Here is a 25,876-nt window from a genome sequence, read left to right on the forward strand (position 1 = left end):
ATAAGGCTTTTCCTTGATATGCTAAGTTACTCAGGGAATACTGCTAAACCAATGATACAGCTTGGGTTACATTTGTGTAACTACTCTAGAGGTTCTATACATCTTCTAAAGTTTTAATGTTTTGATAAGGGTCATCACTTGATATTTAACCATATCTATTCTGAGTTTTTGTCATTTGTAATTGTTTTAATTCTCTTGTAAGATGGATTCCACCTTAAAGGAAATTCATATGGGAGACTTTCAGGACAAATACAGGTCTTTGATATGTTAAAATCCTGGAACTGGGGCGCCTGAGTGGCTCAGTGGGTTAAGCCGCTGCCTTCAGCTCAGGTCATGATCTCAGGGTCCTGGGATCGAGTCCCGCATCGGGCTCTCTGCTCAGCAGAGAGCCTGCTTCCCTCTCTCTCTCTCTGCCTGCCTCTCTGTCTACTTGTGGTCTCTCTCTGTCGAATAAATAAATAAAATATTTAAAAAAAAATCCTGGAACTGAAATAGGTGAGAATTTCCAGAAGTAAAAGCCACATTCGGACTAAACCAGAATTAGCAACATGGGATGAAATGGACTAAAAAATTGTAATGTTGTATGTTTTGTCTTATTTTAAACATGACTGGTTCTGTAATGTTTGGCCTTCCAGACTAAGAAAACTTTTTTCTTAAGATGTCTGTGACTTACAGAAATGGAAAAATATTTATTTGCAAACAAATCATTCAACATTTCTCTCTGTCTGAACCCTCTGAAACCAAAAGGTCTCAGCAAGTATTCTTCTTCCATGGCAATCAATCATTTGCATAAGTTCAATAAGAATCTGTTCTCCTTGTAACAGGACACCATTGGAAACTGGTTATTTTACCAAGGCTTTGACTGGAATGTCATATTTGAAAAGACTCAGATATGACCAGACAGCTTAAAGGAACTAAGGTTGACTTTATGAAACCTGGAGCCATAAAGCCCCTTGGAACTGTTGGCCCGATACCTTGCTTACAAGGTTCCCAGCAGCCTCACCAGGTGAGTCAAGAATGTCACTTCCTGGCAGGATACTTTGGGAACCTCAGGAAGAGGAAATCGCCTAAATCGACAGGTGTTGCAGGCATGTCTGATGGCAAGTACGTGGCTTGGCTTCTGGCCCAGAGAGGCTACTAAAAGTTCAACCGAGAGATTCCTTATAAGAAGTTCCAGCAAAGCAGATTCTAAAAGAGCTATATGATTATTCACTGTTCTTGCTGAGCTTATGTAAATAATTAGGCCAAGTTTGTTAAAACTGGACTTGTTTTTCAAACAAATTAGTCCTGATTTGGCTATGAGGGTTATTTTAAAGAGAGAAATTATGTTTTAATAACACACCTTTATGGGTGTTAAATTCTAGATTTGATTGTTTTTAAGTGTTTGTTTGCCTAAGCTAGACAACTTGAGGTAAACTTCAGAGAAGTTGCATGATAGCTCATTTAGACGATCTTGCTTTTGCCAGTCAGTCCTAGATATAAGGAGCATTTTGGGAATTACAAACAGCCTTACCGAGTGCCCCAGCATTGGCCATCCCAAATGTTACCAAGCCCTTCCACTTGTATGTATATAAAAAAGTAGGGGTGGCCAAAGGAGTTGAAGGAGTTGTGACTCAGACTCTGGGGCCTTGGCAAAGGCCAGTAGCCTATCTTAGCAAGAAACTAGATCCAGTAGCGGCTGGGTTCCCCCCTTGCCTCCACATAATTGCTGCCACAACCTTCCTGGTCAAGGAAGCAAGTTAATTGACTTTGGGTCAAAATCTCATCTTGACCACCACTCTCACTATCGAGAGCCTTCTCCGGACGCCACCAGACTGTTGGATGACAAATGCCAGAGTGACGGGGTATCAGGCTCTCCTCCTTAATGATGACTGATCAGTCTGTACTCCAGGTCTGTCTAGCCCATACAGGGATCCTAACTGCCCACACTGAGATGGAGACGGAGCTGGAACCACATTCTTACCAACCCGGGGATGTACTGCCGCCAAGTGGAAAACTTGGAGCCTCGCTGGAAGGGACCCTACATCGTGATCTGACCACTTCCACCTCCAAGACTCCATACCTTGTTACTGAGGCCAGCTTGGACCCATGATTGGGTCCTACCTTAGATTCCTCTGAGGGGGGAAATGTGGATGCCAAGAAAAACAAGGCTGTGCCCACCTCGAGTCTAGCCCTGACATAAGCGCAGCCATCTTGATGTTCCAGATTGTCACAAAATATCTCTTGGGTTCTGACCTACTCAGGTTAGCACTTTAAACAGTCCCTCTCTCCTTTAATGATTGATTTAAACCCATGGACTCAGCTGCCTCTGTCTTTCATAACTCCCCTACACATTCCCCAACTGACCAGTCTTGACCAGAGTAGGTAGGGACAACTCTATGCCCCTACTCAGCAGGAAGAAGTTACAGAAGATGAGACCTTCCACCTTCAACAACCTTAAAGATTTAAGGGTCAAAATTGTTCAGGGGGAAATGTGGAGGCCGAGAAAAATCAAGGCCATCCCACCTCAGGTTTAGCCTTAGCATAAGTACAGCCATCTTAGCTCCGGCAGCCATCGCAGACCCCTATGCCCAAGGGCTGAACTTTCCCCCACCCTGCTTTAGTTTCAGAGACCCCCACCCTGCTTTAGTAACAGGAACCCATAAATACCCCTGCCTTAACTAAGCTCGCGGTCCAAGTCCCTACTCCGCTGTGTCGGGTATACTTGGGGCCAAGCTTAAGCTTTAAACCCTCGTGTGATTGCATCGGTGCTTGGCTCCTTGGTGGTCTCTCAGACACAAAAACTCGGGCACAACAAATGTAAGACAGACATGTCTTTAAGGTATTAGCACTAAGTGTAAAACCTTCATTCTACCAAGATTTACTGAAGGTCAGATAAGCTCGTGTGATCTCTGTTGCAGTTTGTTAGCAAAAAGATGACTAAACTGGTGGTTAATTGTGAAAACCAAGTTTTCACGCATAATTGTTTGGAGAGCTTTCCAAGTCTGTGGTAACCTGAGACTTAAGGTTTTGCTTCAGTGATACATGGGATTAAAGTCACTGCACATCTAGGTCTTTTCCAAATAGGATGAGGTGCTGAGTCATTGACAACTCAATGTAGGTTTGTGCTTTTGGCCACTCATTGCAAGAAGCGAAGACTATCTGGTTCTTTCGGTAAACACGCTTTGTGCTTAACCAGTTCCTACATTTGCCATCTAAAGGTGTTCTTCGTTTTCCCTGGAGACAGGTTTCTAGGAATGCTCAATGCAGTTGAGACAGATAGAAATGAGGGAAGCAACTCTGTATAGAGAAAAGTAGGAGACGTGTAAGACAGATATAACGAATGGGGATGCGTTTTTTTTAAACTTAATTTTTTTTCAGTGTTCCAGAATTCATTGCTTATGCACCACACCCAGTGCTCCATGCGAAACGTGCCCTCCTGAATACCCACCACCAGACTCACCCCTCCATTCCCCTCCCAAATCCTCAATTTGTTTCTCAGAGTCCACAGGGGGAGACAAACCATGGGGACGCATTTTTATTGAAAATTAAAGAAGGTAATTGTGTCCTAAATAAGATGGTTATATGGGGGACGCCTGCGTGGATGAATGGGTTAAAGCCTCTGCCTTCAGCTCAGGTCCTGATCCCAGGATCCTGGGATTGAGCCCCGCATCGGGCTCTCTGCTTGGCGGGGAGCCTGCTTTCCCCCCTCTCTCTCTGCCTGCCTCTCTGTCTACTTGTGATCTCTGTCTGTTAAGTACGTAAATAAAAAAATTTTTTAAAAAGATGGTTATTTGGAAAGAAATGGCTTGGGACAAAAATCTCAATGCAAAAGAAAGATGTAGAAGGTTTGTGAAGGGAAATCTTTGGAAAGAAATTTTAGGTGTGGTCAGGATGGACTAAGATTGAAATGAATGGATTTTAAAAGCACATTGCATCAGATTGAAAGTCTGCTTTCTCTCTGTTCAAAGAGACAAGTTTTCTTGAATTATTGGTCTGTTCTTGCTAAGAAAATGTAAACAAAAGTTTTTTTCTCTTTTGTCTGTCCAGAAAAGCAGTTTCTAGGTTGTGCCTTTATTAGGTCTTTGATGAGCCCTAATCCTATTCAGGCATTTCAGGCATGTGTTTTAAAACTTTAGCAAACTCCTCCAAGATTTAAATCATAAAAAAGTCTCTTTGACTCATTAGGCCTTTTTATTTGGTATGTTAAGTTACTCTTTTTCCTTTTCTTTCTTTCTTTCTTTCTTTTCTTTTCTTTTTTTTTTTTTTTAGAGATTTCTTTCTTTCTTTTTTAATTTATTTATTTGACAGACAGAGATCACAAGTAGGCAGAGAGGCAGGCAGAGAGAGAGCAGGAAGCTGGCTCCCCACTGAGCAGAGAGTCCGATGTGGGGCTCAATCCCAGGACCCTGAGATCATGACCTGAGCCAAGGGCAGAGACTTTAACCCACTGAGCCACCCAGGTGCCCCTTAAGTTATCTTAAACAAATGATAAGCCTTAGGTTAACATGGGATGCTGTAACTATTCTAGAGATGATATGTAATTCCTAAAGTTTTAAAGTTTTAATATAAGACCATTCCTTAAAGAATACATGAAACGAGATGGGATCAGGAGGAAGACAAACCATAAGAGACTCTTAATCTCACAAAACAAACTGAGGGTTGCTGGGGGGAGGGGGTTATAGAGAGGGTGACCGGGTTATGGGCATTGGGGAGGGTATGTGCTATGGTGAGTGCTGTGAAGTGTAAACCTGGTGATTCACAGACCTGTACCCCTGGGGCTAATAATACATTATATGTTTATTAAAAAATTAAAGAAAATTTTAAAAAGACCATTCCTTAATTTTGGCTATTGACATGTTTTGTGTCACAGAAATTACTCAGTTTGCTTGTCAGTTGCATCATAATGAATTATCATATCAGATCATTAACAATGTCCATTTCTGAGTTTTTGTCATTTATAATTGTTCTTACTCCCTTGCAAAATGAGTTTCATCTTCAAGGAGGCTCATAGAAAGGATTTTTAGGACAAATACAGGTATTCAATATCTTAAGACTGAAACTGAAATGGGTAAGAATTTCCAGAACTAAAGCTGCATTCATACTAATCAAGAAATAGTAACATGGGTTATGTGAATTGGGAAAAATGATTATAGTTTTTTGTTACTCTTGGTTGAAACCTTGCTGGTTCTCTAATGTTTACTCCTCCAGGTTAAGGAAACTTTCTCTTACGATATCTATGAACTTGGGGTACCTGGGTGGCTCAGTGGGTTAAGCCTCTACCTTTGGCTCGGGTCATGATCTTGGGGTCCTAGGATAGAGCCCCACATTGGGCTCTCTGCTCAGCGGGGAGCCTATTTCCCCCCTCTCTCTGCCTGCTTCTCTGCCTGCTTGTGATCTCTCTCTGTCAAATACATAAATAAAATCTTAAAAAAAAAAAGATATCTGTGAACTTACAGAAACATGATAAAGTATTTATTTATAAACTAAACATTTAATTTTTCTCTCTACCTGAACCCTCTGATTCAAAAGGTCTCAGGGAATATTCTTTCTTCCATGGCAGTCATAATCATTTGCATAAGTTCAGTAAGAATCTGTTCCTCTTATAACAGGACACCCTTGGAAATGCTGGTTATTTTAGCAAGGCTTGGACTGGATGTCATATTTGAGAGAGACATGCATAGACTGAGATATGACTGAACAGCTTTGAGAACTAAGTTAACTTTATGAAACCTGGAGCCATAAAGCCCCTTGGAACTGTTGGCCTGACTCCTTCTTACAGAGTTCCCAGCAGCATCACCAGGTGAGTCAAGAATTTCACTTCCTGGCAGGTGCAGGAACCTCAGGATACTATGGGGACCTCGAGGAGAGGACTCTGCCCAAATGTACAGGAGTTGCAGACATGTCTGATGGCAAGTTCTTCAAAGTTCAAGAAATAAATTTCTGATGAAAAATGAGGCTTATTTTGGAGAGAAGTTGTTTCAATAACTCACCTTTGTAGATGTTAAATTCTAGTTCTGATCGTCTTTGTTGTTTGCCTAAGCTAGATTACTTGTAACTTCAGAGAAATAGCTTTCCTATTTCATATATAGATAATCTTTTTTTAAAAGATTTTATTTATTTATTTGAAAGACAGAGATCACAAGTAGGCAGAGAGGCAGGTGAGAAAGAGAGAGAGAGAGGAGAAAGCAGGCTTCCCACTAAGCAGACCCCCTGAAACCTCCCCCCACCCCCCACTCCTGGGTGAGACATGCGTGACATTCTTCTAGGGATGTCCCAACTAAATGCTAATACCTTGCTAGAAAAGAAAACAACCTTAACTTGACAATGTTAAGGCCTTGGGTATCTTGTAGGTAGGTCTTGTAGGTTGGTCCTCTTTGGCATATGAAAGGTTTTGTGTTTTTTTTTTTTTTAAGATTTTTTATTTATTTATTCAACAGAGAGAGATCACAAGTAGGCAGAGAGGCAGACAGAGAGAAAGGAGGAAGCAGGTTCCCTGCTGAACACAGCGCCCAATGCAGGGCTCCATCCCAGGACCCTGAGATCATGACCTGAGTTGAAGGCAGCGGCTTAACCCACTGAGCCACCCAGGTGCCCCCATGAAAGCTCTTTTGAAACCACCTTTTCCTTACTTCCCCCGTCTCCTGAGTATGTCATCAGCCACTCCTCCAGACCCCAGTGCAGCAGCTCTTTCTGCCCACGGGCCCTATCCCTGGGCTTTAAACCACCATTTTGCACTGAAAAGAAAGAAATGTTTCCTCACCACCTAATTCTCAAGTTGGATGTCCATCTGTCAGCTCAGCTAATACACTTACTCCCCGAGTTGATCCTGAAACAATTTCATAGTCTTTGTGCTTGGTGGGGTCACCCTATCTAATTGAACCCATAATTGCCCTCTGACTTTCTCTGGTTCTAAAGTCTCTGCTTAAAAGGTCAAAGTAACAAGTAGGTTTCTGTTAGTTGAAATAGGAATTAGATCTGATGCTTGGACTTTAATTTCCTGTTGAATTCTGTCATTATCTGGGGTCTGTAAGCTCCTTCCAGGCATAGACCTTTTCTGGGCTGCTGTCCGGGGAGGCCCAGCTTACAGCCTAGCACCCACTCCGCACTCCTGACTTCCCTTCCCCTGCACTGACTCTGGGATCCCGCAGTCTCAGCCGTCTGGGCTAGTTGCTCCCTCCCAGGCCTCCCTGAAACTATCCCCATGTCCCTTCCACTTCTCAGCCAAACACCCCCTGTCTGTACTTGGTCACCTCCCCTGCTTCCACACCCCTGGTATGCTTGGCTCAGCACCAGCCCTACTCCTGAACCAACCTCTCCAGGGACAGACCGATCCAGCTTGACTTCTTGCTGCCTTAGGCATCTCAGCGAGCGGCCACCACTCCCTGGACCCTGAAACGTCTCCTGTCTTTGCTTCCCAGATGCCACCCTGTTTCTCCAGCCCCTCTGGCTACGCCTGCTAGTGTACCCCTTTGGGCCTCAGTTTCTCTCTTCTCACTTGGAATACAATGTCCCTGGGGAGCGCTGGCTCAGTCGGTAGAGCATGTCGCTCTTGATCTTGGGTTGTAAGGTCGAGCCCACTTTGAGTGTAGAGGTTACTTACAAATAAAGTCGTAGGGGCGCCTGGGTGGCTCAGTCAGTTAAGCACCTGCCTTTGGCCCAGGTCATGATCTCGGGGTCCTGGGATCAAGTCCCTGACATCATCTCCCACCAGCCTGGCTTACACTGAGCACAGGCCCCTCAAAATCCAGAGCTCATTCTTCTGTTCGTGTTGCCTTCTTTCTGGTTGGCTCTGACCTCCCTTCTTAGCAGCTGGAGGAACCCAAAACAGGGGGTCTTCCTTGACTCCTCCCCTTCCATCATCTCTACGGCTCATCGGCTCATGGACCACCTTGCACTATCGACTCTGCGTCCTAAATGATGATCTATTTCTCTGCAGCCCTGAGTCCATTCACTGCATTTGAGACTGGGGCTCCGGCTGCCCCTGACTGTCACCAGCTCACACAGGGATTTCTAGCAGAGCTTTCTGAACTGGCTCCCAAGTTGCATCCCCCACCTACCGCCCTTTCTCCCCTGTGCATTTGGGGTTCCCTTCTGTGAGCCAACCTGGATGTGCAGATCTGCCTAGAGCCAGGCGCCATCTCCCTATGACTTTGGGGACAAATCTTAGCTCTTCCAGATTTTTCATGATAGGCTCCCTGCCTGCCTTCCAGCATCCTCTGATTTCTGTTACCATGCCACCCATGTATGCCCACGCTCCACAAACACAGTCTTTCAGTTCCTCGAACACCCTCCAACTTACCCCCAGCCTTTTAGCTAGAATGCTTCCCGAAGCTTCCTGCCCACTCATGCTTCAGTTCTGAGCTTAGAGACCCCCTCCGCTACCCCCAACCCCTGCCGCCCCTTGCCTGTCCCCAGAAGTCAAGTCCCCCTACTGAGCTCTCATAGTTGCCTGTACTTAACACCACGGTTCTGATGCTTGTTTTGTCCTTTTTTTCACTAGACTTTGAAGACAGAATTACATCTTGTTCATTGGTGTGTCGTGGTGCATTTTTTCAAATAATAGGATACACTAATTAGGAGGAAAAAAGTCGGGATCGTTGGACAGGTTTATTGAAACGGAGTCGTTTTGCCCCAATCTGAGTAAATGGCTTCGGGCACAGGCCGTGGGACATCTCTCCCACCACACGTTCCTGTCGCCAGGCCAGGACAGACGGACATCTCTTCATCGGGATAGATTTCAACACGAAGCTGCAGTCCCATGTGGGCTCTGGGGCTGGATATGGCTCAGGCTCTCTGGAACGTCTGTTTGCACACTTGGCCTTCACAGAACATTTCCTAGGGACAAGGGGGAACAGGAGGAGAAAGAAGATGCGTGGGCAAAGGGGGTGATGATTATTATTATCACTCACACGCTGCTGACACGAAATCTGAGGTGTCTTTTCCAACTGGGCGTCCAACAGTTCAATTCGATCCTGACACTAATGACCGAGAACTAGTACAGACCCCACAGGTGAGGGGCTCAGTCCCCAAAACTGCCCCTACTTCAGACATCAGTCAAAAGAAGCCCACCCGAACTTCTGACCTAGCAGCTACGAGCAGGATTCCCACGACCCCCTCCTCAGGTTCAATAATTTGCTAGAACAGTTCACAGAAACACTCTTTACTTACATTTACGCGTTTATTATAAAGGATCCAACTCAAGAACAACCAAGTGGATGCATAGGACACAGTATGGGGGTGTGTGCCGACATTCTAGGCCCCCTCCAGGAACACCACCCTCCCAGCACATCAATGTTTTCACCAACTATGAGGCTCTCCAAAACCCTCTCATTTAGGGGTGTTGGTGGAGGTTTCATTATGTAGGCATCATTGACTAAATCTTTGGCTATCTGGGAGACCCCAATCTCCAATCATCTCATTAGCCTACAAGAGACACTCATTGGAGATTCCAAGGGTTTTAGGAACCAGCACAAAGACCAAATATTTATTTTATATTATATCACAGCATGGAGGGATTGTCCTGTGACTAGCCTCAGAGGAAGGGTCCCTCTATTCTTGGCTTGGGCAGAGTTCACGAATATGCCAAGAAAAGACGCATGCCATTTGAACATTACTTCTTACCGCCAACAAATCTGTATATCCTCAAACGTATTTGGTGTTTTCTTTGAAGTTCCATATTACATTGTTGTGACGGCATATTGTTTATTTATTCTTAATTTTGCTTCTATTGTCAGAAGAGTGTAAGATTTATCAATCTAGGATTTTAGGATCAGAGCTCTAATTTTGTTTTCACTGTTGTGGCTTGGATTTCACATACATTGAGGCAAAAAGGTGTAGAGTTGAAAGCACACATTTTTATCAGATCTGGATTTGCATCTCCCCTTGGCAGCCATGGGGAATTTCTAAATCTCAGTCTCATTTGTAAATGGGAAAAATTGTGTCCCTTTCACAGGACTGTCTTGAAGACCAAGTCAGATAGTGCATGCAAAGATTTAGCACAGTAATTGAGCCCAAATCATCACTCGAAAAATGTAAGCCCTCCTAATATATATGGCAGGAAGGAATTCTCATTTAAAAAGCCATAATCAGGGCACCTGGGTGGCTCAGTCATTAAACGTCTGCCTTCGGCTCAGGTCATGATCCCAGGGTCCTGGAATGGAGCCCTGCACCAGGTTCCCTGCCTAGTGGGAAGTCTGCTTCTCCCTCTCCCACTCCCCCTGCTTGTGTTCCCTTTCTTGTGGTCTCTCTTTCAGTCAAATAAATAAATAAAATAAAAAGCTGTAATTAAGCCTTGATGTATAATTTTATACCTTCTCTCTCTCTCTCTCTCTCTCTCTCTCTTTAAGCAGGCTCCACACCCAGCACGGAGCCCAATGAGGGACTCAAACTCACAGCCCTGAGATCAAGACCAGAGCTGAGATCAAGAATCGGACACTCAACCGACTGAGCCACCAGACGCCCCCATACCTTCTAAGTTATATTCAGAAATTACTGATTAGCTTGAGTTATAACTTGTATGTTCAGGAAGTGCTGGTGGCGTCAGCAAGGAGATGACCTTTCGGAAGTGAGGAAGGCAGCTATGTAGAGAGCAGCAATGACGTGCGCGCCTCCGACAAGGGTTCTCTCTGAATTCTTCCTAAGGAAATAAATCCACAGATGCAAAAGGCTCTATTTACGTGAATTTAAGCAATGGCAGAAAGTGCCCTGGAGCAATACTCCTGGACACTGAGATTATGGAAATGTTTTTTAAAAATGATAGTTCACCAACCTGATAGAATAGTATGAAGCCAGTTTACTACCTTATTTTATATATATATAATATATTTAGGTAAATGTAATATACACATATATAAATTTTCTTATTTTTCTTTTTTTTTTTAAAGATTTTATTTACTTATTTGAGAGAGAGAGAGATAGCGAGAGAGAGCAGGGAGCCTGATGCGGAACTCTATCCCAGCACCCTGGGATCACGACCTGAGCCAAAGGCAGACGCTTAACCAACTGAGCCACCCAGGCACTCCTCTATATTTTTTTTTCAATTAACACATCATGAATTCAACAGGAAAATTATTTTGAAACCCGGAATATGTTTTGTCCTAAATGAAAAAGCAGAATACTCCACCAGAGACCAGAAGGTGACAGGCCAGATTGAAAACAGTGGGTGGAATGGTGGGACACAGTCAAGGTTTCACTGGCATTATCTCATCGGATGTACGAACACGGTGTGGCAAGTACCAGATGGAGTTTGTCCCCTTCAATCCAATGGGTCCAGCCTCTGTTCTTCTTCTCCCCCTTCTGGACACAAGTGAGTCTGTCATTGTCCCAGGTGACCAAGCTCTGCGTGAGAGAGGGGACAAGAGGCTGTGGCAGGTCCTCAGCGGGTACCAAGAAGGCTGAGTTAATCTTGCAAAATCAAGAGCCTTATATTATCATCTGAAAAAAAAAAATTTTTTTACCTTGCATTTCCTGTTATCCAGGCCTTTATTATCCTCGTCGAATTCTTCTCCGACTTTAAATGTAACAAAGTAGTTCCTCAGGCTGCTGTGTGTGTGGATGCTAAAGGAATCCCCGTTTTGCTCAATCACTTTCTGTGGCTTCAGCAACTTGGCTATCTTGCGGGTAGCAAAGTCAATACCTTAAAAGACAATTTTTATTTATTTATTTTTTATTTATTTTTTATTTTTAAAGGATTTTATTTATTTGTTTGATACAGAGAGAAAGACAGTGGGACAGGGAACATAAGCAGGGGGAGTGGGAGTGGAGAACAGGCTCCCTGCCCCCGATGTGGGGCTCGATCCCAGGACCCTGGGATCATAACCTGAGCCGAGGGCAGCTGCTTCACTGACTGGGCCACCCTGGCGCCCCAAAAAACAATTTTTAAAAAAGAAGTCTCAACGTTCACTCAAGATGCAAAAGCGAAGAATTCGGCAGGTGTCCTCAGAATCGTTGCATTTCATGGCTAGTGTTTCTTTGATGATTTCAGTGCTGGTTGGTGCTGAAATTGGATCTGTAGAGAGTTGTCCTGGCAGAACTCTATCCAAAGGCTTGATTTAAAAAGCTTGAACCAAAAAAAAAAAAAAAAATAAGCTTGAACAGGGGCGCCTGGGTGGCTCAGTGGGTTAAAGCTTCTGCCTTCGGCTCAGGTGATGGTCCCGGGATCCTGGGATCGAGCCCCACATCGGGCTCCCTGCTCAGTGGGGAGCCTACCTTCCCCCTCTCTCTCTGCCTGCCTCTCTGCCTACTTATGGTCTCTGTCTGTCAAATAAATAAATAAATAGAATCTTTAAAAAGAAAATCCTTTAAAAAAAAAAAAAACTTGAACAGCTTTCAGGGACGAGTCATTGGCCGACTATACCTCAGGTAATGGATCTGCAGCCGGGCCTGGAAGAAGCAGTCCGGGGGGGGCAGAGAAGAGGGTAAGGAAGCCAAGGGGACAGGACTCAGGCCCAACCCAAACTCAAGCACCACAACTCAGCCTTCATCCGCTTCATGAATTTACACTTGGGATTAAGACAGCATTTGTTACAGACAACCGAGGAATCCCTGAACTCTACCTCTGAAACTAAGAATACACTTGATGTTCATTAATTAAATTTAAATAAAATTAAAAAAAATTTTAGGGGCGCCTGGGTGGCTCAGTCATTAAGCATCTGCCTTCGGCTCAGGTCATGGTCCCAGGGTCCTGGGATCGAGCCCCACATCGGGCTCTCTGCTCAGCGGGGAGCCTGCTTCTCCTTCTCCCACTCCCCCTGCTTGTGTTCCCTTTCTCGCTGTCTCTCTCTCTCTCTGTCAAATAGATAAATCTTTAAAAAATTATTTTTAAAAGACAGCATTTGAACAGTTTCTAAACAAGATAAAAGGCCAAAAGCCCCTGTAAATATGCATATACATTTAGAAATCTTTAGTAAAACTTAAAACGGTCACACATGGAAACAAGGGATGCTGAGAAGATCCAGGTTTTGACATAGACAGTGGATTGGAACCCCACTTCCCTTTTAGTAGCTTCGAGCACATTAGGTAGCCAGCGCTCACTGTTGCTGTTTTATTTCGCTTCATTTTTTAATTACGTAGTCTCTACGCCCAACTTGGGGCTCAAACTCAAAACCCCGTGATCAAGAGTCACATGCTCCGCGGACTGAGCCCACCAGGCCCCTGCCACTATCTTAGCTAGAGGGCAGGTGAGGATCTTGAGATGAAATGTGCGGTAGCGTAAGGACCACTGGGCTCTAACCCAGAGGAATGGTGATGGGTGCCACTGGCTGTTAGGAGCAGGTGACACGGTCTCATCGGCAGTCACAGCCACTACTGAACGCTGCCTCATCACCCAGACATTTCTGTAAGCCACGGGGCATGCCTGGTCCTATTCAGGGATTATCCTATTATGTAAAATAAAGCTCCAAGAATCTTTCATTTCAGAGACTTACATGCCTCATTGAACGTATGTTGGTATCAGAGTTGACCCGTTTTGTTTTTTCATTTTTTACTTTTTTAAGATTTTAATTTTTTTTTATTTTTTTAAGTAATCTCTACATCCAACATGGAGCTCGAACTTATAACCCCCAAGATCAAGAGTCTCTCACTCCACTGACTGAGCCAGCCAGGTGCTGATCCCCATTTTAATTTGTTTGCCTAAAAGATTCGTTTTTCATCTGACACGAAATGCCACCCAGGGCTTCACAAGAAGCCTTTCCAGTCCAGAAAACCTGGCCAAGCACAGAGCAAAGTTCCTTCAGCATCTCATTAGCCCATCCATTCCTAAGCTCAAAAACAATATAAATGTCCTTATTTTGAGAAAACGTTCTTTGTATACCTAGATGCATGGTCTTAGCTTAAGCTGCAAATGATCTAGTCTTCACTCGTTTTTAGCAGTGTTTAAGCATTGAGGCTAAAGCCTTAAAATATTTCTCCATTACTAAATAGATCAAGTCAGGGGTGCCTCGGTGACTCAGTGGGTTAAAGCCTCTGCCTTTGGCTCAGGTCATGATGCCAGGGTCCTGGGATCAAGCCCCACATCAGCTCTCTGCTCTGCAGGGAGCCTGCTTCCCCCCTCTCTGTGCCTGCCTCCCTGCCTACTTGTGATTTCTGTCTGTCAAATAAATAAATAAAATCTTTAAAAACAAACAAACAAACAAACTAAATAGACCAAGCCAAATTTAAAATAGTTATTGCTGAATTTCCTTAAACCCTATTCTGTAAGTCAAGCACCACCAACCAACCCAACAAAGAAAAAACAAACTTTAGATCATTACTTTACATCAGTTTTGTTTTTAAAATCTGTGAGCCCCACACTGGATGTAGAGAGTACTTAAAAGAAAATCTGTGAAGTGATTCATTGCCAGGAAATTTATCATCTGTACTACCACATTGTAATGGTTACTTGGGGCTGGGGACTGTTTTAAAGTCTATTAAACTTTAACAGGCTGTTAAAACAGTTTTAAAGATCAAAATTTATTTTTTTTAAGATTTTATTTATTTATTTGAGAGAGAGTAAGAGCAGGTGTAGGGGCAGAGCAAGAAGGAGAAGCAGATTTCCCAATGACCATGGAGCCCCATAAAGGGGCTTGATTCCAGGACGCAGGACTATGGCCCAAGCTGAAGTCAGATACTCAACCAACTGAGCCACCCAGGCGCCGTTAAAGATCAAAATTTAAATCAGCTTAAGGTCTGGTCAGTTTCTGGCCATCACGTTTACTACGACCTCAGTGGTCCAAGTGGCTTTTGTGCTCATAAGGCTTTTATCCAGGCAAGCCACTAAGGCCACCGCTTACAACTTTTCCTACACCATTCAGTTTAAAGATCTTACTAGGGTTGTGTGTGTTTTTTCTTATGGAATGTAGTTTCCTTATAGGTACATAAAAAAAAACACAACCCATTGACAATATATTGTATATTCAAGTAGATCAGTAACATCCACGATTGTTAGCTTAATTTGTGGGATAAAATTTAACATTTATAGCATTACATAAATAGCCATTCTGGATTTATAGACGACTGAGGATTTAGTACTTAAACTGGATCTGAGGCTTCGATAGAGTTGCTAGGCTTTCAGAAGATTGTTTTCAATTACACTGATCGCCCAGGTTCTGGTCTGAAAAACTATCCTTGGTTAAAAGAAAAAGAAGCAATAAAGTTAACCCTAATACTGAATATTCTGAAATTGCCTGGTTCACTTATTGTTTAAGCCGATATTTTCATTAGAAAACAGCACTTAAAGAATCTGCACAGGACACGCCCTCCTGATTTAGATCATTTGCCTCACAAATCCCATAATTGCCTTTTTTACTTAGGAGCCCTGCTGTCTGTGCTCGGGAAACCTGTATCGGTTGTCCTCCTGTCCTTTCTTTGAAAGGGACTGCTGGTAGTTAAGTTGATGACGAATACCTAGACTTGAAGGTTTCCATCGTCTGCCTTTATCCAAAGAATAGCATTTTGTCCCCCACACTCATGCGAATAATTTCCCACACTCGGATGATGTCTCTTATCATTTGCTTTTTCTCTGTTAAGTTGCATTTATGAAACACACATCTAGTGTGTGCAAAGCCGTACGGCAGGGAAGGCGCCTTCCCTCTGCGCTGGAACAGGAAATCTCAGCGCGCACTGGCTTTAGTTCCTTGTACACCCTCCGCCCCCAGCCCCTAATACACAGGAAGTGCCTAAATGATATTCCTTTTTTTTCTTTTTTTTTTTAAATTTTTTTTGTTTATTTGACAGAGAGCTAGAGAGAGAGCACAAGTAAGCAGAGAGGCAGGGAGAGAGGGAGAGAGAGAAGCAGGCTCTCTGCTGAGCAGGGAGCCTGATGCGGGGCTCGATCCCAGGACCCTGAGATCATGACCTGAGCTGAAGGCAGCCGCTTCACCAACTGAGCCACCCGGGTGTCCCCCCTTTTTTCTTCTTTTAAGATTTTTAATTTATTTAACAGACAGAGATCACAAGTAGGCAGAGAGGCAGGCAGAGAGAGAGGAGGAAGCAGGCTCCCCGCGGAGCAGAGAGCCCGATGCGGGGCTCGATCCCAGGACCCTGGGATCATGACCTGAACCCAAGGCAGAGGCTTTAAGCCACTGAGCTACTCAGGCACCCCCGTAAATGATATTCCTTAATGGACTAAAGCTGGAGGACATTCCTGGAGCTTGCTGAACCGCAGCTCTAAAAAGAGACACTTTCTTGATGGCTGTGGCACGACCTTCCCTCTCTTCAGGCAACTGAAATACTTAAATACCGTTTACTGGGGTGAGTAAGGGTAGAGGGAACAAAGGTATAAATGTGCAGCCTGTGTACGTAAGGAACTTATAACCAGGAAGGAAGGTGAAAACAGCATCATCAAAGTCTCCCTCTAAGAAAAGAATGGGTTCCAATCAAAGGAACATTGAAAACAATCATCTTTTATTAAGGTTTTATTTATTTATTGGAGAGAGAGAGTGCACAAGTTGGGGGAAGGGGGAGAGGGAAAGGGAGAAGTAGACCCCCTGCTGAGCAGGGAGCCCCACATGGGGCTCAATCCCAAAGCTGATACTTAACGGACTGAGCCACCCAGGCCCCCAGAAAATGATCCTCTTAAACTTAGAAGCACCCTGATTATTCCAGGTCTGCGTCATAAATTCCTTCCATGTGCTATGAGCTTATATTTTAAAGAGTCTATACATAGACATTGTATAATTTACTAAGCACTCTGTTAAGTTAAATATACACCCAGAACAGAGATCTCAAGCCCCATTTTTCAACAAAAAGGATGGAGTCCTTCCATCTAATGAAATATACCTTCCATCTAATGAAAAGTATAAGGATTCTCTGGTTTTTATTATAGGAGCTATCTTTATTCACCTGTGTTTAAAAAATATGTTTTAGGGGAGCGCCTGGGTGGCTCAGTCGCTGAGTGTCTGCCTTCGGCTCGGGTCATGTTCCCAGGGTCCTGGGATCGAGCCCCACATCGGGGTCCCCGCTCAGCAGGAGGCCTGCTTCTCCCTCTCCCACTCCCCCTGCTTGTGTTCCCTCTCTCGCTGTCTCTCTCTGTCAAATAAATAAATAACAAACAAACAAACAAACAAACATATTTTAGTTCACTGTGTAAAGTCATAATGATGTAGGAAAGACGTTAGGGTTCAAAGCCAACGGCCAAGAAAGAATTCTTGAGATGTCTTTGGTGCAAAATGATAGTTTTATTAAAGCACAGGGACTGGGCTTGTGGGCAGAAAGTGCTGCACTGGGGTCACGAAGAGTGGCCCGTTACATACTTTCAAGTTGGGAGGGGTTTAGGGATAGAGTAAGTCTCCCAGGTATTTCAGAAACAAGGTTTCCAGGATCCTGAGGGGGCCAGTTATTGTTAGGAAAAGGTCATTTACTACTGTCTAGTAAATACTCAATCATGAGACCCTTCAGCGGTATTCCAGTGGGTCATATGCTTGGAGGATGATCGCCAATTTGGATCTTGGGGGGCAGAGAGAAAGGAAGTTTCCAAAGGAATTTTATACATTAAAGTAGACGTACAGGATCCTGGGGGTCGGGCTAAGATTGCCTTCACCCTTACTTAGCAAGTGTCAGCATCGAGGTATCTGAGCATCCAGGGGAAGGTCACTCTACCTGTTTCAAGGACTTGACAATGGGCTATAGGAAGAAAGGAAATTGAATTTTTCTTTTGCCTTTCTTTCCCACATCAATAAGAGATGGTGAAGACAGGAGAGAAGGCTAATTCACAAAAGGTACTTATTAATCAACTCAAACAACTGCATTTAAAAAGTTTTGATTTTTTAACGTAATATAGGATTATTATAGGATTTCTACTAAAGTCTTCTTGCAATAGAATGTTCTTTGATAATTTTTTTTAAGATTTTATTTATTTATTTGACAGACAGAAATTACAAGTAGGCAGAGAGGCAGGCAGAGAGAGAGAGGAGGAAGCAGGCTCCCTGCTGAGCAGAGAGCCGGATGCGGGGCTCGATCCCAGGACCCCTGGGATCATGACCTGAGCCGAAGGCAGAGACTTTAACCCACTGAGCCACCCAGGCGCCCCTTGATAATTTTTTATCATGATAAAATATATCATGATAATATATATATAATATATATCACGATAAAATAACATAAAATTTACTACTTTATTCGTTTTTAAGGCATACAGTTCAAGGGTGGTAAGTAGATTCACAATGTTGTCCAGTCACCACTGTTATCCAATTCCAGAACTTTTTCATCCTCCTGGGCAGGAACTCTGTTCTTGATGGGGCTTAGGTCATGCTCCCCCTAAATATGGTAGCTTGGCATGTTGAGTAGTTGGAGCTGAAGGAATTTGAGGAGTGGTATGTGTGAGAACAGCTTTTGGACCTTCCCCTCAGGCAAGTCCTAAGACCCTCATACAAGGGTGGCCTTCTCTACACGGAGGTTAGGGGCATCCTTATCTCAGAAAACACGGGACCCAGAGGAGAATCTGAGAACAGTGCTTGCTAAGTTTCTAAGTTTGCTTTTTATGTTTCAATTCTAGAATTTCTATTTGTTTCTTTCTCAATTCTGCTGTGTTACTTTGTAGAGATTCTGATTCCTTGCCATAATTAAGCTCAGCGTAACTGCTTCTTGTTCTGTTTCAGATAATCCCTGGGTCTGAAGACCCTGTTTCTGTTGTTGGTTGTTTCTACAGATTCTTGCTCTTAAGGGCCTTTAATTTTTTTTAACAGCTTTATTGAGATATAATTGATGTACAAAAAGCAGTTACGTATAATATGTGCAATTCAATGTGTTTGGACTTCAGCAAACACCCACAATCACAGCGACAGAGCGACGATCACCGCGACAGAGCCAACACTTCCAGAATTTAGTTGCCACGTGTTTTTATCTCCTTAGGCACTTGCTGACTGTGATTATTTCCTGGGGATTGTTTCTGTAGAGTGAGCATGTGGAGCTGGCATAATGTTCTCTTCCTCCAAAGAGGGTTTTTAAATTGCTTTTAAGGCCACTACCTATCTGGACGCATCTGAATTCAAGTTCAGCTCTTGAGACTTTTCTGGACCATCAAGATGATTCACGGTGAAACTATACTCTGTTCAAAAGCTCTTTCCTTCCAGGTCTCCCTCCCTTGCTTCTCAGGTGCAGCTTTTCAGAATTCCAGCCCAGAGTGTGGGTTTACAGGGGCTCTACCCCTGGCTGACTCAGGACTCCCACTTTCGCCCCCTGCCCCAATCCTATGCAGCTCCCCGACTGCAGCTTAGTCGGACAAGCACCCTGAAGGGAGGAGCCATCCTAAGTGCAGGCCTCCCCTCTCTGGGTCCTTATTCTCTCCTAGACCTTGGCGTGATAATTCTTCATCATTTTGGTGCTCTCTCACATTCTTTAAGAAGTTCATATACAGGGGCGCCTGGGTGGCTCAGAGGTTTAAGCCTCTGCCTTTGGCTCAGGTCATGATCTCAGGGTCCTGGGATCGAGCCCCGCATCGGGCTCTCTGCTCCGCGGGGAGCCTGCTTCCTCCTCTCTCTCTGCCTGCCTCTCTGCCTACTTGTGATCTCTCTCTCTGTCAAATAAATAAATAAAATCTTAAAAAAAAAAAAAAGAAGTTCATATACACATAGAAACAATCCAAGACCTTGCTCTCTTCCTCCAAAGAGAGTTTTTTTTCCCCTTTGGTTTGTTTTATTTTGTTCTGTTTTAATTGCTTTTAAGGCTACTAGCTGTCTCCGGGACACCTGGGTGGCTCAATCAGTTAAGCATCTGCTTTCAGCTCTAGTCATGGTCCCAGGGTCCTGGGAGCGAGTCCCACATAGGGCTCTCTGCTCAGCAGGGAGTCTGCTTCTCCTTCTGCCCACCACTCCCCCTGGCTGTGAGCACTCTCTTTCTCTCTCTCTCTCTTTAACAAATCAATAAATAAAATCTTAAAAACAAAAACAAAAACGCTACTAGCTGTCTGGAAGCACCTGAATTCAAGTTCAGGTCTTGAGATTTTTCTGGACCACCAAGAATGATTCACAGTGAAACTATAGTCTGTTAAAAAAAACATATATATTTTTGGTCTAGCTTAATTTAGCTATTTTCTTTGGGAGAGTTAGTATAAATAAATTGGTTTGCCATTAGCAGAGGCAAAAGTCCTCAGGAAAGGTCTAAATACTTCTGCATAAGTTGGCATTAAAATATACACCAATGGGGGGCGCCTGGGTGGCTCAGTGGGTTAAAGCCTCTGCCTTCAGCTCAGGTCATAATCCCAGGGTCCTGGGATCGAGCCCCGCATCAGGTTCTCTGCTCAGCAGGGAGCCTGCTTTCTCTCTCTCTGCCTGCCTCTCTGTCTACTTGTGATCTCTGTGTCCAATAAATAAATAAACTCTTTTTTAAAAATTATTTTAAAAAAGAATATACATCAATAGGGACAATAAGTTTTATGGTACCGTTGACTCTCAAACATCAAAAGGGTTAGGGGTGTCCCCCCACCCACCATGCCGGGCATCTGTGTGCTCAGCTGAAAATCCTTGCATAACTTTTGACTCCCTCAACAGTTCACTTCTAATAGCCTCCTAGTGACAGGAAGCCTTCCCAATAGCACAGTTAATACACATTTTGTATTTTATGTGTATTAGATGCTATATTCTTACAATAAAGTAAGCTGGAGAAAAAATGTCATTAAGAAAATCGTAAGGAAGCGAAAATACATGAAGAATTCTATACTGAATTTATATTTTTAAAAAATCCTCATATAAGCAGACCTGCCTAGTTCAAACCTGTGTGTTGAGAGTCAACTGGAGTTCCATTCTGCAGTTGTCCCAAGGACCACCAGACACATCAGAGAGCCGCACTTCTTGAATTTTAATTGGCGTCTGAATGACCCGAGAATCTGGTTCGATGCCAATTGTGATGGGGTAGATCTGGAGTCTGGGGTGAAGCTCAGAGTCTGCAAGCTAAGAGAAGCCTGCTAGGGGCACTGGGGTGGCTCAGTGGGTTAAGCCTCTGCCTTTGGCTAGGGTCATGATCACAGGGTCCTGGGATCGAGCCCCACATCTGGCTCTCGGCTTGGCGGGAATCCTGCTTCGCCCTCTCTCTCTGCCTGCCTCTTGCCTACTTGTGATCTCTCTCTCTCTCTGCCAAATAAATAAAATAAAATCTTAAAAAAAAAAAAAAAAAGAAGTTCCTGCTAGTTCTGAGTAACAAACCCCTACCCTCCCCTGGTCCTGAGCCCCTGATCTGCCTCAGGGAGACCCTGGAGTCTCTGTTCCTTATGTCTTTCCGATCGTTTTCTTCCCAGCTTGTGAGGAACTGGCAAGAGGTATTAAGTCTGATTTCAGCTATCGTATAAAATGCAAGAGATCTCTTGTAATTGAGATACTTAGAATATCAGATCTGGCCCAAGGACCTCAATTAACAAAAGGGGAAGCTAAAGGAACTGACAAGTTATGTAACTTTGGTTCGATGACCCACAGTCAACAGTGAAGCTCGCTGGGCTTCCAGTGTGGCCCTCTGTTACCCTAAACAGCCTCTCTATTCCAGAAACCCTTAGCACCCTTACAATTCTTTTGGAAAACAGATTGCAAGTAAGACTTATGTGTGTTGTCAAGATCCAGTATCTTTCTGGAACCTGAACCGAAAGTAAGAACAGGGGTTGTGAGGCAGGATGCTGACTCAGTACTACACGGGTTAGTCCTCTGCGAAGGGAGTTGCATGATAAATAAATATGTCGAGTAAACAAATAAATAGCCTGTTAGCTTCTAGGATCGAATACAGTGGCAGGTCATTGTTAGGTCTCTACTGACATCACGGGGAAAAAAAGTATCAAACAAGGAAATCATAGGAGAGCATACAGAAAAGCAAGAAGGTGTGGGGACAGGTGAAGGATGATACTAACACGGTGTGAAAAACACTTATTCTGATGTGCCGGAGGCTGCTTTGTAATACCAGACGGACTTAGCACAGGACGTCTTCCTATACTTGGAATGGTCACTCTGACTCCGTTCCCTTTTGCCCTAAAAGCCAGGGAGATTGTCACAAACACAGTACACAACAAGACAACATTCAAAGCCATCACCTGACATCTCGCCTTTGTCCCCCACACAAGTAGCCAGATCGCAGCCGGATAAATCAGGAAAGAAAGCACTTATGGTCACATGTCACCACTAACTTGGAGGTGGACAGGTAAGTAATGTACGAGGACCTACCACCTTTGGGAAACATAAGCATCCATTTGTACTTAGGAATTGGAAACAGAAAGGAAACGAGATTCAGGTTGAAGGGAGAGCAGGATAAGACGCCCCGAACTATTGCCACTCTGGCATACCGGGAGAAGGCAACCGGGAAGAAGCCAACAGAAGGAAGCTCTCTGCCTTCCCCCATTTGCCTAAAAGCAGGACATAAGTTTGTGAAGCTGTCCCCTCTCCCCTGTGTTCCAGGACAGGCAGAAGGTAGGGAGAAGACTCTAGACTCTCAGCAGCTGGGAGATGGCCCCAGAAGAACTACATGACAAACCCTCTCAACCAGTCCCTATTTTCTGTTGGTTTCCCCTTGTACTGTTAGTTACCTTCCCCACAATTTGCCCCCCCACAAACTCAAAGTCTCTGTCTCGTCACTTCTCGACAGTTACTCCCTGCTAAGGTACTCTACAGCCACGTTCAAGGTCCAACCACACAACACGGAGGGGCTCCCCGGTGCCCTCACCGCGCAGGTGCAGCTGACTTCCGGCGGTTAATCCGTCTCTCGCTGATCTAATTCACAGGACCCCGGCCAACGAACCTAGGATGGGATGAGCAAAATATTTCTTTCCTTCGCTGCGGGGTTTTATGGTGGCCTGAATCAGAGTCAGCTTGAGAGACCTCCCACTTCCCTACTTAGTGTGAGAAGGGAACAGAAGCTACCAAAAGTGCCCGACTCTTAAAAACACCCTGGGACCACAGGACTGTACATTTAAAAAGGGTTAAAATGGCCATTTTTATGTTATGTATATTTTACCACTTTTTTTTTTTTAAAGGAACAAATCGGGCCCCTCGCTCCCTCTCAACTTATAGACGGAGAAACAGACCCAGAGTCAGATAAGGAGAAACCAGGACAGATGCCGGGTCCCCAGGCTCCCAGCAGCTTTGGCCACTGACTGCTGTCCCTTAGGGGAAGGTGCTGGGCACAGAGGTGCTCTGATGCCCGCATCTGAACAATGACAGCGACAGCAGTACAAACTGGGAATCCGTAAGGGAGGCGTTCTACCAGGCCTTCTTGAAGCCGCCTGGGAAGCACGGTCATGGGGCAGACCCCGCCACCCCTTACATACCCCTGGCGACCACAGAGTCCCCTTCCCCCTGCGCAGACCAGGCTCCCTGCTGTGCGCTGGGGAAGCAGGCCTGTCGGGGCGGGGGTAGCTGCGACCCCTCCAGGCATCCGCCGCCGGGCCAGGCTGGCACTGCACCCTTGGGGCTGAGCGTGGGTGACCAATAAGGGGTCTGGGTTTATTCACCCCCTCACGCCCTCCAGGGGAGAGGGGAAGTCAGAAAACTAAAGATTTCTAAAACGGTTCCCAAACTCTAGGGGGCACCAGAGTCGCCTGGTGCGGTGCGCGGGGTCCTCGTGCAGCGGAGTGCCGCCCGGAGCTTTGGGACTCGGAGGGCCGGCGACCTCCGTAGTACAGTCACCCAGAGCCCCGCCGCAGGGAGGCCCGGACGCCCTCGGACCCCCGAGTCCTCCTGCGAGGTGGCGGGCGCCTGAGCCGTCCGCGGCGGGGCGGGAGACCTGGCCAGGGGGAGGGCAGAGACCGTCGGGGGGCAGAGGCGGACCCGCGACGGGGGAGCAGAAAGAGGGGGACAGGGAGGGGGATGGAGGAGGGACGGGGCGGGGGTGGACGGAAGAGGGGGTACAGGGAGAAGGGGGTGGGGGACGGGGAGACAGGGAGATGGAGGAATGGGGGTTGGGTGACATTGCATGGTCGGAGGTAGGGACACAGGCCGGGGAGACTGGGAAACGGGGTGCGGGGGACGGAGGATGGACGGGAGGGATGGAGGACAGGGAGACGCGGAGGGGAGACCAGCGGAAGAGGGGACGGGGCGCCGGCCGCCCCGGGAGACTGACGCCCCGGCCAAGCCTGGCGGCCTCCGCGCCGACCCTAAGACGGCCCCTCCCGCCCTACCTAGGGCCACCATGTAGCCCTCGAAGTTGTCGCTGCTGAGCAGGTTCCAGGTGCCGCTGAGGTCGGCGGGCATGGCGGGACAGCGCGACCGCGGCCGGCGGGAACTCGGCTTGTCTGCGGGGCCGGAGACGCGGGCCGGGGTGGGGACCGCGAGGGGACAGCGGCGCCGGGAGGAGCCGAGCCTCGGACGCCCCCGCTGGGAAACCCTGCGGGCTCCGCGCGCGCCCCGGGTTTTCTGCCCCCGCGCGGCCACGCCTGCTTCCCCGGCCTCCGCTCCTCCCCGCGAACTCTGAGCCCAGGCGCGCCCCACGCCGCGTTCCCCGCCACGCTTCTCTCCGCCGGCTGTGAGTAATGACCAAGAGAATCCTTCAGGCTCATGGCATTAATTAGCGTTTCTGGCCCATACGCCCAACTCTGTGGTCTCTCAGTATACACAGAGGGTTGTTCCCGCACCCATCCAGCTGTCCTGGGACGAGTGACCATCTGGCAGCTCCGACAGGTGGCAGTGGCATCGCTGTGAACCCGCTGGCCTTTTTGCCAGCTGGTTACCTCACCGTCATGAACTGGCTGCTGGGATTCCAGCCAGCACATCCACGTTCCAGGTGAGGAGAAGGGGCAAAGCACAATCTGCCATTATCCCTTCTTAGATTCCCGCTCACGGTCATTGCCAAAGCTATGTCACGTGCCCCTTGTAACAGCAAGGGAGCCTGAGGAATCTGGCAACTCGGGTTCAGTCTTGACAGCAGAGAAAGGCAATAGACAAGAGGGTTGGGAACGTAGGCTAACCCGGAATATTAGTCACAAACACCATCTATATAGGCTGGCTCCAAAATTTAGTCTATTTCTGACCTCACCCATCAGCTCCAGACTCAAATATATATTTATATTTAATATGTATTAAATATAAAGTTTTATATTTATATGTATTTTAAATATTGATACATTTATCTTTATATTATTTATTAATATGAATCTTTAAATATATTTATATATTAAATTTTTTTTTCATTTTATTGTATTTTAAATAGGCTCCACACCCAATGTGGGGCTTGAACTCATGACCCTGAGATTATGAGACGCATATTCTACCAACTGAGCCAGCCAGGTGCCCCAAGATTTTATTTCTAAGGAATCTCTACACCCAGTGTGAGGCTTGAAATTACAACCTGGAGACCAAGAATCGCACGCTCTACCAACTGAGCCAGCCAGGCGCCACAGACTCAAATACGTTAATAGTCAACATTTATTGAGTGCTTACTGTGTATATTATCATTTGTCACAAAATTCTGCTTCTCCAGTAGTTACTTTATTATGTCCGTTTGACAGACAAAAACTGAGACAAAGAGAGGTTAGATAACTTGTGCAAGGTCATACGGTTTGTGGAAGAGTCTGGATTCCAACCCAGGCACCTTGACTTCTGACCTCCTTTGCCACGTCTCACTGCCCACTTGATATCCCCGCTTGGATGTCCGAAATGCATCTCAAACTGAGCACATCCGGGACGGCAGGCGATAGTTCTTCTTCACTTTCCTCATCTCCATAAACCACAGGACTGGTTCACCAGTCATCTGGCAGCTCACGCCAAAATCCCGGTAGATAGCTGTGGATTTCACTCTTCTCTGCTCATCTGTTCCAATCTGTCAGCAAGTCCGTTGGTTCTACTATCCTAACCCAAGCTGCCATCATGTCTTGCCTCCTCCCTGGACTTGCTACTTCCCTCTGATCCCATCAAAGCGTTCTCCACACTGCAGCCAGGGCAAGCCTGTGAGAAATGTAATTCAGATCTTCTCACTCCTCTCTTTAAAACCCTTCAGTTTTGTCCTATTCTTTTTT

At 45.6% G+C, this 25,876-nt stretch overlaps 1 protein-coding gene across 1 annotated transcript; it reads right to left on the reverse strand.

Moving 5' to 3' along the window:
- Positions 1–8,570: 8,570 nt before the first annotated feature.
- On the reverse strand, positions 8,571–24,312 carry RBP7 (retinol binding protein 7). The gene is made up of 4 exons (XM_045999335.1): positions 24,044–24,312; positions 11,439–11,617; positions 11,218–11,319; positions 8,571–8,817 (listed from the first exon to the last, which is right to left on the reverse strand). The coding sequence occupies exons 1-4, from the start codon at positions 24,114–24,116 to the stop codon at positions 8,767–8,769; spliced, it is 405 nt and encodes a 134-aa protein (XP_045855291.1). The 5' UTR covers positions 24,117–24,312; the 3' UTR covers positions 8,571–8,766.
- Between the last annotated feature and the right edge of the window lie 1,564 nt (positions 24,313–25,876).

The sequence above is a fragment of the Meles meles genome, chromosome 1 (assembly GCF_922984935.1).
Source record: "Meles meles chromosome 1, mMelMel3.1 paternal haplotype, whole genome shotgun sequence".
NCBI lineage: Eukaryota > Metazoa > Chordata > Mammalia > Carnivora > Mustelidae > Meles > Meles meles.

Coding starts and splice junctions, on each gene's coding strand:
- RBP7 (XM_045999335.1), bottom strand. CDS start 24,116: ATGCCCGCCGACCTCAGCGGCACCTGGAACCTGCTCAGCAGCGACAAC. Junction 11,618..24,043: donor GGGCTACATGGTGGCCCTAG/GTAGGGCGGGAG, acceptor TTGTCTTTTAAG/GTATTGACTTTGCTACCCGC. Junction 11,320..11,438: donor TGGATAACAGGAAATGCAAG/GTAAAAAAATTT, acceptor TCTCTCACGCAG/AGCTTGGTCACCTGGGACAA.